At 39.7% G+C, this 13,619-nt stretch overlaps 1 protein-coding gene across 5 annotated transcripts in view; it reads right to left on the bottom strand.

Annotated features, from left to right (window-relative positions):
- The window catches only part of map3k4 (mitogen-activated protein kinase kinase kinase 4), a 186,410-nt gene that overhangs the window by 64,380 nt on the left and 108,411 nt on the right, over nucleotides 1-13,619 (bottom strand). For all 5 annotated transcript variants that reach the window (XR_005461426.1, XM_038803416.1, XM_038803411.1 and 2 more), the window contains exons 10-15: nucleotides 10,626-10,892; nucleotides 9,411-9,560; nucleotides 6,055-6,216; nucleotides 2,649-2,782; nucleotides 2,489-2,567; nucleotides 1,484-1,550 (exon numbers count right to left, since the gene is read on the bottom strand). Coding sequence is in view for 4 of the 5 variants with exons in the window: in XM_038803416.1 (XP_038659344.1) it covers nucleotides 1,484-1,550; nucleotides 2,489-2,567; nucleotides 2,649-2,782; nucleotides 6,055-6,216; nucleotides 9,411-9,560; nucleotides 10,626-10,892 (859 nt within the window). In the remaining variant the exon portion in view is untranslated. The remainder of the gene's footprint in view (nucleotides 1-1,483; nucleotides 1,551-2,488; nucleotides 2,568-2,648; nucleotides 2,783-6,054; nucleotides 6,217-9,410; nucleotides 9,561-10,625; nucleotides 10,893-13,619) is intronic.

Below are 13,619 nucleotides of genomic sequence, written 5' to 3'. Positions count from 1 at the left end.
CCAGGACTAGCATGAGCAAGACCGCGGTGAACGATGTCAGGGGAGTCCCTGCAACGATCCCACATTTTCTAGTCCTGCCCAAGACCGATGGGATTCTGGACCACATTCTTTGTAGCCATGTCCAAAGTCTTTGGAGTTAAGATGGAGCCATACCCATTGGTGGTGGTCTTTGGGGTGTCAGAACAGCCTGAACTCTTCGGGGGGGGGGGGGGGGGGGGTGCAGGCTGAGGTCCTGCCCTTCACCTCCCTGATAGCCCGGCAACGATTTCTACTTGGATGGAGATCAGCAGCGTCCCCCCCAAGGCCATAGACTGGCTTTCTGACCTGGCAGAATTCCGGAGGCCAGAAAAGTTCAAATTTGCCATCAGGGGGTCAGAGGAAGGGTTCCACTTCAGGTGGAAGCAGTTCACCACCATCTTCAAAGGCCTGTTCATGACCAACAGCTTGAGAGGGGGGCAATCACATTACTAAAAAAAACAATTGCACAGATGCTCATGAGCTGTATCATGGTTATGTTGTGCAGTAACATGTTTTAAAAAAATAAGCATGGTCAGATTTTTCAATTAATTAAAATAATCCAACAAAATCACAAATACAGAAATTTTCTTTAAGGCATTGAATGGTTTGCCATCTTTTCAAATATGTTATCTGAACTGCCAATTCTAAATAGTAGAGGTACATCTAAACAAGATACAGATTGATAAGGAAAAGTGGCAACTGCAACTGTAGTGGGAAAAGTACCAGCACCATCTTACTGCCAACACCCATTATCATTAACACAGCAAGTAATACACGTTTCGGCTCTGAAGAGCCATCTTACAGACTTGAAACATTAACTGTTTGTTTCTCTCTCCACAGATGCTGCCAGGCTCGAGTTTATCCAGCATTTTCTGTTTTTGTAACAAGCAATACAATGAGCTTCCCTACAGTCCAGTTGAATGCGTGGACACCCAGCTATGAAGGAGGTGGGATCAGGAACAATAGCTTGAAACCTCTAGCAGGGACTTGCAATATATTCTAGCTCAAACTAGAAATGTGCCAGCTTGTCAACAGAGCAACAATCCTTTAAAAGGGAAGTGGGAGTGGAGAGGTTGAAATAGACATTGTTGGCATAGAATGGCAACGTTCAATAATAATAATAATAATAATAATAAACACTTATTGTCACAAGTAGGCTTCAATGAAGTTACTGTGAAAAACCCTGTAATATTTAATAATATTTATTAAGAATGCTAATGAAATTCGAAAATGTTGGAAATACTCAGTGGGTAGGGCAGCATCTATGGAGAGCGAAACAAAACTAGCTAATGTTTTAATGAAAGGTTATCGATCTGAAACATGGTTTCTCTCTCCAGAGTATTTTCAGAATTTAGTTTTTTGGTTTCAGATTTCTAGATTCCACAGTATCATGCATTGAATGGGTCTTAAAATAAAAAATATAATTTTCCTCAGTTGTATTAAGTATACAATACTGAACACAAACCTGTCACAGGGCTATGAGGCTTTCCTATCACATGGCCGATGCACTCATTCATTAGAGACTGCAAACTCTGCAAAAAGTAATAAAGGATGCACTTCAACACCAGAGCTCAATCAATAGTTGAGAATTCTGTCAGCTCATTTACCCAAGATTTAAGTAATAGAGAAGTATTACAACCTAATGATCAACCTGTTAAAAAAAAAGATGGCACACCATAGAAATCACACCAGACATATTACTGGCACGTCTCCCAGAAAATAGAAGCCTATGTCAACATGTAACATACATTTAATGTTACGGTAATTCGAATGGAGATATAAATGTTATTGGAATCTGTTAAACTGGTTAAAGGAATTCACAATGAAGGGAAGGATATCAAAAATATTTTCCGTACTTTATAATTTGAAAATTATACGGGATAAAAATAGTTGTATGGTTTATATTTTAATTCATGAGAAGCAGTACATCACCCATCTTTGAAATGAGGCTTTCCCTACCTCTTCACGCATCATAGAAGATGCCATAGCACTGTGTCCATGCCAATGTGATCAACATCACTTTAAAAGAAATTCTGGTTATTTACGTTTGTGGGATCTTGCTCTGCATGAATTGACCACCATGTTTTCTACATCTGAACAACGATGACTTTGAATGCACTTCACGTAGTGTAAAGCATTTTGAGACGTTCGGGATGCAACAGTACAACTTTAGCAGGAGGTAGCAGACACTCCTATAACAGTTTGCATGAGATTAAACGCAGAGAACCATCAGCTGGGACAATAGCATATGTCTCTCAATATGACAGGCCTGCAGCCATGGTGGTCTAAAAATGATCTGCGTAGTTAAGATAACAGCAGAACTAAAAAGTTAGTTAACATTTAGCTTGGCAGCCAGTAGACTCAGTGGCCATTTACTGAATCTTTCCTAACCAATTTATTGACAAAACATCCGAACACGATCACCAGGTGACAGACGCACTGTATAGATCACAAGTTGATAGCAAGTTACCAAAAAGTCATCTTCTGGAAGAGCTGAAATAAATCCTGGTTCAATTGCCTGAAGGAAATCAAATCCTTGGGTTGCCCACCTGCAAATGGATCATAACATTAGTACTGATTCAGAGGGGAAAAATAATAAAAATATTTATTTTTATTTGAATATATCGAACCTGGGTCTTGTTCCCCTCCCGCTTTCACATTTTGTAAGCACATAGGTCATCCATTTTCTAGCAAAGCTTATAAATTTGTCCCCCATCTTCTGCCTGAATTCTCCAGACATCAGACGCACAGCTTCTTTGTGATACTGAAATAACAAAAATAATTTTCAAACATTTATAGATGGCAATACATTGTGTTTGTTACTCTAACTCAGGGGTGGGCAAACCTATCTGTGCAAGGGCCACATTCAGAAATTCACAATTTTAAAGGATCGCATAGTATATTAAGTAAAATAATTAATATTTGAAATAGCCAAAATAAAAGGTTTTTAAAGAAAAAAAAGCAATTAATTTTTATTAATTAATATTTTAAAGTAGAAACTTTACATGAAACACATTTATTTGAAAAACAAAGTAACTTAGTTTAAAGGAAAAAAAGCAATTAATTTTTATTAATTAATATTTTAAAGTAGAAATTTCACATGAAACACATTTTGTGCCGAGCAATGATCACCCTACTCAAGTCAACGTATCCACCCTATACCAGTAACCCAACAGCCCCCCCATTAATCTTAAAATAAAAAAAATAAATAAAAAATGAAAAAATACATTTATTTTTTTTAATGACTTGATCTTGGTGGGCCGCATAAAGACCTTTGGCGGGCCGCATGCGGCCCGTGGGCCGTAGTTTGCCCACCCCTTCATTCCAGGGATCATTCTTGTGAACCTCCTCTGTACCCTTTCCAAGGCCAGCACATCCTTCCTTAGATATGGGGCCCAAAACTGCTCACAACACTCCAAATTGGGTCTGACCAGAGCCTTATGCAGCCTCAGAATACACCCATGGTCTTGTATTCTAGCCCTCTTGACATGAATGCTAACATTGCATTTGCCTTCTTAACTGCCAACTGAACCTGCACATTAACCTTAAGAGAATCGTGTACAAGGACTCCAAAGTCCCTTTTATGCTTCTGCTTTCCGAAGCATTTCCCCATTTACAAAATAGTTTATGTCTAGATTTCTCCTTCCAAAGTGCATAACCTCACACTTTTCCACATTTTATTTCATTTGCCACTTCATTGCCCATTCTTCTAGCTTGTCCAAATTCTTCTGCAGCCCCCCTGCTTCCTCAATACTACCTGTTTCTTCAACCGTGCCTTCAGTACCTTCTTCCAGATCATTAATGTATATTGTAAAAAGTTGTGGTCCCAGCACAGACCCCTGAGGCACACCACTAGTTACCAGCTGCCATCCTGAAAAAGACCCCTTTACCCCCACTCTTTGCCTTCTGCCAGTCAGCCAATCCTCCATCCATGCCAGGATCTTACCCTGAACACCATGAGCTCTTAACTTATTTAACAGTCTCCTATGCAGCACCTTGTCAAAGGCCTTCTGGAAATCTAAATAAATCACGTCCACCAGTTCTCCTTTGTCTAACTTCCTTGTTACCTCCTCAAAGAACTCGAACAGATTTGTCAGACACGACCTCCCTTTGACAAAGCCATGCTGACTCAGTCCTATTTTACGATGCACTTCCAAGTGCTTTGTGATCTCATCTTTAATAACAGACTCTAAAATCTTAAGTGACCGAAGTCAGACTACCCGGCCGATAACTTCCTGTCTTCTGCCTCCCTCCCTTCTTAAACAGTGGGTATTACAATAGCCACTTTTCAGTCCTCTGGGACCCATCCTGCCTCCAGTGATTCAAGATCATCACTAATGCCTCCAAACTTTCCTCAGCTATCTCTTTTAGAACCCTGGGGTGTAGACCATCCGGTCCAGGTGACTTATTCACCTTCAGACCTTTCAGTTTCCCCAGAATCTTCTCCTTAGTAACGGTCACTGCCCACACCTCTGCCCCCCGGTTCTCCTGGAGCTCTGGCATCCCACTGGTGTCTTCCACTGTGAAGACTGATGCAAAGTAACTATTCAGTTCCTCTGCCATTTCTTTGTTTCCTATTACTTCTCCAGCCACATTTTCTAGTGATCCAATGTCTATTTTTGCCTCTCTCTTACCTTTTATATATTGAAAAAATCTCTTCCTATCTTCCTTTATATTACTAGCTAGCTTGCACTCGTACTTCATCTTCTCTCCCCCCCCCCCCTTATTGCTTTTTTAGTTGTCCTCTGCTCGCTTTTAAAAGGCTTCCCAATTCTCTGGTTTCCCACTAATCCTCACCACTTTGTATGTTTTTTCTTTAGTCTTTATGCTGTCTTTGACATCCCTCGCCAGCCATGGATGCCTTGTCCTCCCCTTGGGATGAATTTCTGTTGTACCTCCCTAATAACCCCCAAAAACTCCTGCCATTGTTGTTCCACTGTCTTCCCTGCCAGGCTCCTTTTTCAATCAACTCTGGCCAGCTCCTCCCTCGTGTCTTTGTAGTTAACCTTATTTAATTGTAATACCGTTGCATCTGATTGCAGCTTCTCCCTCTCAAACTGCAGGGTAAATTCTATCATATTGTGGTCACTGCTCCCGAAGGGTTCCTTCACCTTAAGTTCTCTAATCAAGTCTGCCTCATTACACATCAGAGAGAGAGAGCGAGAGAATATGAGAGACTACAATCCCAGCTGTGGCAGCATTGATTAATTTGTAAATGTAAATTTTTCTTTTTTAAATATGCAACTTAATGACAAAAAAATTCTAAAAAACATCAGTTTAGATCAGTTTGCGTATATAAAATTATCGATCATTTTGCAGAACAGCCGCAAGTGATTTTAAATGTTAGCTTAAACCCCAATTGGTTCATTTTGTTTTTAAATTTAGAGTACCCAATTCATTTTTTCCAATTAAGGGGCAATTTAGTGGCCAATGCACCTAACCCTGCACATCTTTGGGTTATGGGAGCGAAACCCACACAAACACGGGGAGAACGTGCAAACTCCACACGGAATGACCCAGAGCCGGGATCGAACCTGGGACCTCGGCGCTGTGAGACAACAGTGCTTCATAGAATTTACAGTGCAGAAGGAGGCCACTCGGCCCATTGAGTCTGCACCAGCTCTCGGAAAGAGCACCCTACCCAAGCCCATACCCCCACCCTATCCCCATAACCCAGTAACCCCAGCCAACACCAAGGGCAATTTTGGATACTAAGGGCAATTTAGCATGGCCAATCCACCTAACCTGCACATCTTTGGACTGTGGGAGGAAACAGGAGCACCCATAGGAAACCCACGCACACACGGGGAGAACGTGCAGACTCCGCACAGACAGTGACCCAGCGGGGAATCGAACCTGGGACCCTGGCATTGTGAAGCAATTCTGCTAACCACTATGCTACTGTGCTGCCCCAATTGTGCTAACCACTGCATCACCATGCTGCCCTAACTGGTTCATTTTAAGGAACCTTGATGGAACAGCTTTAATTTTGTTGTTATTTGTTTTTTAAAAAGTTAATAGCATCAGGATTATTACCTCAAAACCAAAGTTATAGCTTTGAATCATGGTTTCCCTGTAGTACTGCTGTAAAGTTGCACATTCAGATTCATCCATTTCAGCTTCGGACTCGGAATTAAACATCTTGTCAATCCTATTGATCGCATTACTAATCTTATTGCATAGCAATAGTGCTTCTTGCTGAAATTTAAATTGAAGTCATTAGGTAAACAATTTAGGTTTAACACTTTTTTCAATTTAGTACTTCTGTCCAAAACTCAAGGACAAAATACAGAAGAAAATAAACCATATATTACAGCAGTTAAAAAATATATTCCCTGCACAGTTTTAATCTAATTTTTTCACACTTTCAATGTGTCCAAGATTCCCAAAACTGAGTGTTATAAAATATTGACACAGGGGACAAGGTTTGACAGAGTTGCATTTAACAAATATAATTTCATCAAAATGGGCAAGACCATGGCAATGTCACTGGACTAATAACCCAGAGGTCCTACTCATGCTCTGGAGACATCATTTCAAATCCCACCACAGCAGCTGGTGGAATTTGAATTCAATTAATAAATCTAGAATTGAAAAAGTCTTAGTGATGGTTCCATGAAACTATGACTAATTGTCGTATAAATACATCTGGTCCACCAAGTCCTTTAGGGAGGAAAATCCATCTACATGTGACTGGCTCCCGACGCACAGCGATATGGTAAAACTTTTAATTGCCCTTGGAAATGGCCTCACAAGCCACTCAGTTCAAGGGGAATCAAGTATGGGAAACAAATGGAATAGCCACTTCCCTTGAAATAATAAATTAAAATGGGGAGTTGGTGGCAGTATTTTCTTGCACTCAGTGTCCAAGAACAACTTCCAATGGATAAACACAAAACAAAATTAAAGGACCCAATCCATTTATGGACATGTTCAAAATTATGCATTGGGTACACTTAAAATGGGGAAAATCTGCCTTTAAATAAACTGCTTACAGGAAGACAGTTATTCTTAAAAGCTTAGAAAAAGTTTCCACTGTTCCTTCAAGGCCCACAATACAAAGCCATTCAAACAGCAGCAAAACATTAAAAGTGATAGTCAAAATTATGACAATCTCAAAGAAACAAATTTAGTTATTTTTAAACACAACAGAGGAAACTGCTCTCATTTTTGCAACCTGCTAGCTGTAAAAACTATTATGCTTTGATGTTCAAGTGCCAGCCCCCAGGCTCCTTTCCTAATCTTTATTCTGTTTGTTATTCTTTTTCCAGTTTAGTTTTCTCCCCAGTAATCACATTTCTAATCCTTTCTGCATTCCTAAAAACTCAGTGCTATTCGACATAAGAAAACAAAAAATGCTGGAATTACTCGGCAAGTTCATGATCTGACCTGCCTGAATACCACCCTGTAGCAATCTGCAAGTCCACGGTGACTTGTCCTGTTACTTTCTCACTATGACCAAAGTTGAAAGACGGAGAAAGTGTTTGAATGCCACTACAAGGCATAGTGACCAAAACCTTTAGCGTCAGCTAGGTTTAAAAACAGGCAGTAGTGGATTGTTTGTCTATACATCTCACCCGATCTTACAACAAAAAATTGGGTATGGTGCCCAATGAGCAGCTGATTTGCTACTGCCCATTTTATTGCCACACTGAAGTTTAATGTTATACCCAACATATTGGTGACAGGCAGCCTCCAATATTTGCTCAGTATGATGTTATATAAATGCAATTGTTTGCTTTAACCCTGAACAGTAATTGAACAACGCAATTTCATTCTCATCCCCACCACTACCACCCCACTGAGGCTTTAACTACAAAGTCAAAAAGTCAAAGTTAACTACAAAGTCAAAATTGGCAGGAAACATTAAGAGGGACATGACAGCTTCACACCTCATCCTGTTTCGAACTATGCAATCAGTATGGTCACGTATCAGGACATTGATGAATAGACAGACCACTTGATTTACTCACTACGGGCATCACAAGGTCGTGTATATTCATAAATGCAGAATGTTTATATTTGTTCATTCATGTTACTTAAGATTTATAACCACCTTCAAGGAAAGGAAGTAAACAATGCAAGGTACTCTGGTCGAATATACATATATATGTAGGTTTAGGATTTACAAAATAAAACTTTTGTTGTATTTTTATTTGTAAATTTCTTGTGGATTTGGACCATAGCTAAAAAATAACAAAATTGTTATGTTGTTCATTCCCATAAGGCTTTAGAATTTAATGCTGCATAGTATAATTTAGTTGACTGTACAGTTTTGCTTTTGCTGAGGTGCAGGATGTGGGTTGCAGGATTAGATTAGTGTTGACATTTTTGATAGCCCCACTATGGAAAAAGATAGCCAAGACAGACTGAAGATAGGAAGTAGGATAACAAGGCAGAATGGTAAACAAGGTGGAATCTCATATTTTAATCAGAACTCTCTTATTTCTAAGGGACTTATTTACAGCAGAAATGTCATGCTATCATGAACCAGCAAGAACACAGTGCGTGAAAAGTGATTGCCCGAGATCTTGTGCTCTCCTTAATAATTTGTAGTGTGTGATCAAAATGATCATTCATATTCTGTTTCTACCCAGAGAAAAACGAACAATTGTGTATTTTCTCCACATGTCTACTGCATAATGGCATTGCAGGAGTCCAGATATGGGCAGCAAAATATTTACATTGCAACCACATAGTTTGCAGATTCAAATGGTCTTACAACTGCAACCTACAAATGTGTGACACAGGTAATCTATCACCATACCACCCAAATATCCAAATGCCAATTACCTACTAAATTAGACAACAGCCAGGGGTGAGAATTAGTGTGTTAAACAGAGGGCTTCAAACAATAAAATTACCTCAAAATAAGGTCACAATATTCATAAAGATAATCATAACATTTTGACCATGAGTGCTTGAACGTTCCAAAGCTTCCAGTTGAAGGTTCATAACGAAAATGAGTAAAAACTAGGTTTTGTTAAAGTGATTCACTGTGGTTTCCCTTATCTTGACTATGCTCAACTTTCTTTGCCCTGCTTCTGCCTCCAAAGCCCCAAAACAGGATTATAATCTTAGTTCCAAATGTAACAAACAGTGTAGAATTACTTTGTTCTGACCAATTACAAAAAGGCTGAGAATTGATACAAAATGATGGGGGAAGATGATGGAGTTACAAGCTTAAATAAGGAACCAAGTAGATAATCACAATTACATCTTCTTTTCAATTCAACCGTTGACTTTTAAAAACTAACAGCATTAAAAGTCATGTCCCGCTGACCAGATTTGAATTGTCCATAGTATTGAATCTGTATCATGGAATTTTCTATTCTTAATTACAAAGCTCTGAAGCATCGGGATATGAATAAATGTAACACGAGATAAAATACCTTTAGCTGCTCCAAAGCTTTGGCAATGACAGGTTGGCTGGATGTCTGTTCACGGTGTAAAGAGATTAGACTTTCTATGGATTGTTGAAATGTTTTGCGTTGACTCACAAGGTGGGAAGATTGCATGACAACCAACAATAAATTACTAATCTGAGGAGTTAAGTAAAAACAGAATTTGCAGATTTGGTAACAATTCATTAAAATTCAGGATACTAATGTAGCACACAATTTAGTATCTCTGATAAAATGATTTCAGCACAATACACCGCCAATACCATCTTCTAAAGCCCTAGTCCCCAAAACTGCACCCTACAAACAATCCAACAAAGCTCCATTTTCTATATTACTGCACCTCCCAATACGATGTCCGTGCTCCAACCACAAATCAGAGATTTCAAATCTTAGGGGATTTCTTATATATCTTCCAACAAGACGAGCCATTCAGAGAGTAGACCAGGACTTGTAAAAGCTTTATCTGTTGAATCAAAGGCTAGAAAGTTTGTGAAGTCACTTTTTGAGCTCCCTGCTTTCTCCCACAATACTCTTCCTAGTTTATTTCCACTCCAGCTATGCGACCGCCATACTTCCATAATGAAGTCCATCCATCCCCTACCGTCATTGATTCCACATTCCAATGTATTCTAATCTGCTTCAGCAGTTTCCAGTGGCTATGTTTAATTATATTGCCCTATTAGAATCCCTAAGGTGCAGAAATGAGGCCATTCAGCCCATCATCAAGTCTGCACCAGCCTTCCAAATGAGCAGACCCAAGTCCACTCTCTCACCCTATCCCTGCGCACTGATCATGGCCAATCATATAACCTGCAAATCTTTGGATTTAGAGCAAGAGATTTAAAAATACAATCCAGATTAGTATCTAATCACCTTCACAGTGTTCTAAACTTCAGACGATCCATAAAGAAAACTACAGAAGCTCGCCAAATGTTAAGCAAATTTGAGAAACGAGAATGTTGTTCTCACCATTCTCTATCTGGTCTACCCATTCCTTTTTTGCCACATTACTGCTCCTATGAAGCACCTTTGAACACTATATTATCAAAGGTGTAATATAATTACAAGTTGACAATGTTTTAACTAATTGTAAACTGTTACTTAAATCAATTTCAGATATTCTACTTAAAATGCATTATAGACTATCACATGTACAATGAGGTTTCAAACTAATGATGCATGTTTAGTCATGAAGTTACATACCTGCATGCTTCTCAACGTATCCACAGTTTCTACCTGGGGCAGTACTTTGATAGACTGGCCACCCCACAATTTCCAGTTATCCTCCCGATCTCTATCCTTTGGGTCGCCTTTGATGAGAAGCAAGTAAGCTTCATCCATTGATTCGTCAGATTCCTTTGAGCAGTCCTTTCCAGCTGTTGCACTAAGCAGCTGGAGTATCTGAGATTTTCGCTCTGCAAGGTCAAATGCAACAAAAATATGCAGGTCCTCCACTCCAGGGATTTGAACCTGAAAAGGGAAGGAATGGCAATAGTTATAATTTTTTCAGTGCTTTATGTATTAAAATAAAAACATTAAGCTCAAAAATATTTTCCATACTAGATTTGTATTTTTCCGTACCTAGCATTAATTAATAATTTCACAGCCAAAATAAAATCAGCACCACTGGATTACTTAACCATAATTTATTGTTAATCAAAAGGCCTTTGTATACGATAATTACTATTCTTTTGTCCAGGGCATACACCACAAAAGTAAACGGCCTAATCCCACTGAAAAGAGGTTTTGACTGGAACTACAAGACTTTCCCTTCATAATGCAAGAGTTTGTATAATTCCCAAGGTGGTTAACTCCAGTGACATTAATTATATAAGTAAATTGTGTCTTTGAATGCAACAGCACATTTAAGCACTATATAGCTTATTTAAAAACTTGTGTTTACAACTCTTGCACTTTTCTAACTCGTTCTGTGGTCTATTGCCCAGAATTTCTTTCTCTGTATAGGCATCAGGCTCTTTTAAAAATGTTGATGTTTATTTGTAATTTTTTCCCCCATTTTCTCTCATCATTTGTGTACCTGTAGCTTTCATTATGCCTCATCCCTTGTCATTGTTGATTTCCCTTTATCAAGGATGGCCATTTCTCGCATGCTGTGTAAGTAACACTTATGTGAGTTGATTACAGTGGAGATGGATTGTGCTTGGCAAGCCTCACTTTCTCAGTCTTGCACATCTGTTCCCAGATGTTTGACAAGACATGACGACTGGAGGTATAGTATTCTGCAGCGGCTGATCTTCAACACCTTCTCCCATGCAAATGAACTTTACAGCTGCGTTGTGGTGCTTTCAGTACCAGTGTAAGGGAATGCCATGTGTTCAGCTACATCTGTCAAAGCTGCTTTTTTTTGTTGCCAACTTGAGGAAGGGCAATTGGAGCTTTCACTCGCAGTGGATATCTGCAACCCTCATCCAGTTTGAAGTTGCCAGCACGTGGTCCCTGCCATACACAAGCAGCTACAAGAGTCACAGGTGAGAGCTGGGCAAAGGTATTGACAACCTGGTGGAGCAGAAGATCAACTATGATCTTGTTGAGGACTTGGTGCAGTTATCCAGTCAGCTATGAAGTAGGTTGCAGCCGACTCCTGACACACATCCATTCTTCCACATCACTCCATATAAATATAAATATTATTTTATCTCAGTACTTAAACAAGTTAGGGAGATGAAACAGGCCGAGCTAGCTTGTAACAGGAAGAAACGGAGGCAGGGAAAATTGCAGACAGGAAACAGGAAGGTGAGAAAACTTGGAACTGAAATGGGAAACAATGGGTATGGGAGCTCTCATTGGTGTTTGAATATTGGTTCTAGGACAGAATGGCACAGGGCAGGATGAGGTGGTGGTCTGTCAATATTCCATCAGTCACCACTAGTACAGATAGTGCCCAGGACTGTGGCAAGAATCAAGTTGTACAAACTAAACTATGGGTGCTGTCCTGGCACTCCAATAAGAAAGGAAAGCAAGAAGAAGTTGGCACTGGAAGTGGGTCACTCCAGGCTGCAGATTATCTGGAGAAGTCATGCATGTTCATAGTTCAAACAAAGTATTTGAACTCGAATGACTGGTTAAAGCAATCAACTCTGGGGTCTGAACAGATAATTCAGGATCCTGACAGAAAGTAGGCCCAAAGGAAATAGAAAAAATATTTTCTACATTTGCATTTAATTCTGTAAATGTAGAGTTTCATATTTTGGTGACATTCTTATCTCCTCTGTTCTAAAACATTTTAACTGCAGATAGAATGAGTGGGACAGAGGTGCATGGCTTAGAAAGGTAGCTGCAAACTTTTATTTATCAGTTTGCTTTGTCCTGCAACTGGATACTGGAACACATGATCAACTATATGATAACAATATATAAACATATATGCATGCAAAAATAAAACTACAGATAGTAATTTAGTTCACACCAATATTTTCCACACATATAAATGAGTGTGATGTACATGACATTTAATCAGATAGATATTTGGGCTACAGATAACATGTTTAACTACAAAGATTATGCAGGTAGCAGCCAAAATAAACCATCATATACTAAAAGTTGTTGCGCCTGAAGACATTAATGTAAAACATTTTACATCACCAAATGGAAGGTTAAATTGGGTCAGCAAAAATGTTAAAATTATTAAATTAAGGTATTCAATAAGTAATTAGGACTGCATGAAAGAGTTGAAGCTTGTTCATAGCTTGGGATGCCACATTTCCATTCTCCCCACCACCCCCACTCACTCAAGAGGCAGAAGGAGTAATTAAAACAAATGGCCAAAGTCTGCATTACTGTGCCTGGCACACAGCCCCCTCCGCCCGGCAGACATCCTTTTCATCTGCCTCCTCCCAACAGACATCTTCACCCCGCCTCCTCCCTGGCAGTGAGCCTCTTTGCCCCGCCTCCTCCTCCTCTCCGACAGCCAGACTCTTCGCCCCACCTCCTCCTCCTCTCCGACAGCCAGCCTCTTCACCCCGCCTCCTCCCAGCAGACATCCATAGTCCATAGAAAATACAGCACAGAACAGGCCCTTCGGCCCACGATGTTATGCCAAACCTTTGTACTAGATTAAGAACAAATCAATCTACACCCCAGCATTCTACCGTAATCCATATACCTATCCAATAGCTGCTTGAAGTTCCCTAATGTTTCCGACTCAACTAATTCCACAGGCAGTGCATTCCATGCCCC

The sequence above is a fragment of the Scyliorhinus canicula genome, chromosome 1 (genome assembly GCF_902713615.1).
Source record: "Scyliorhinus canicula chromosome 1, sScyCan1.1, whole genome shotgun sequence".
Taxonomy (NCBI): Eukaryota; Metazoa; Chordata; class Chondrichthyes; order Carcharhiniformes; family Scyliorhinidae; genus Scyliorhinus; species Scyliorhinus canicula.
The sequence above is the reverse complement of the archived record's forward strand: the minus strand, read 5'-3'. Positions and strand labels throughout refer to the sequence as shown.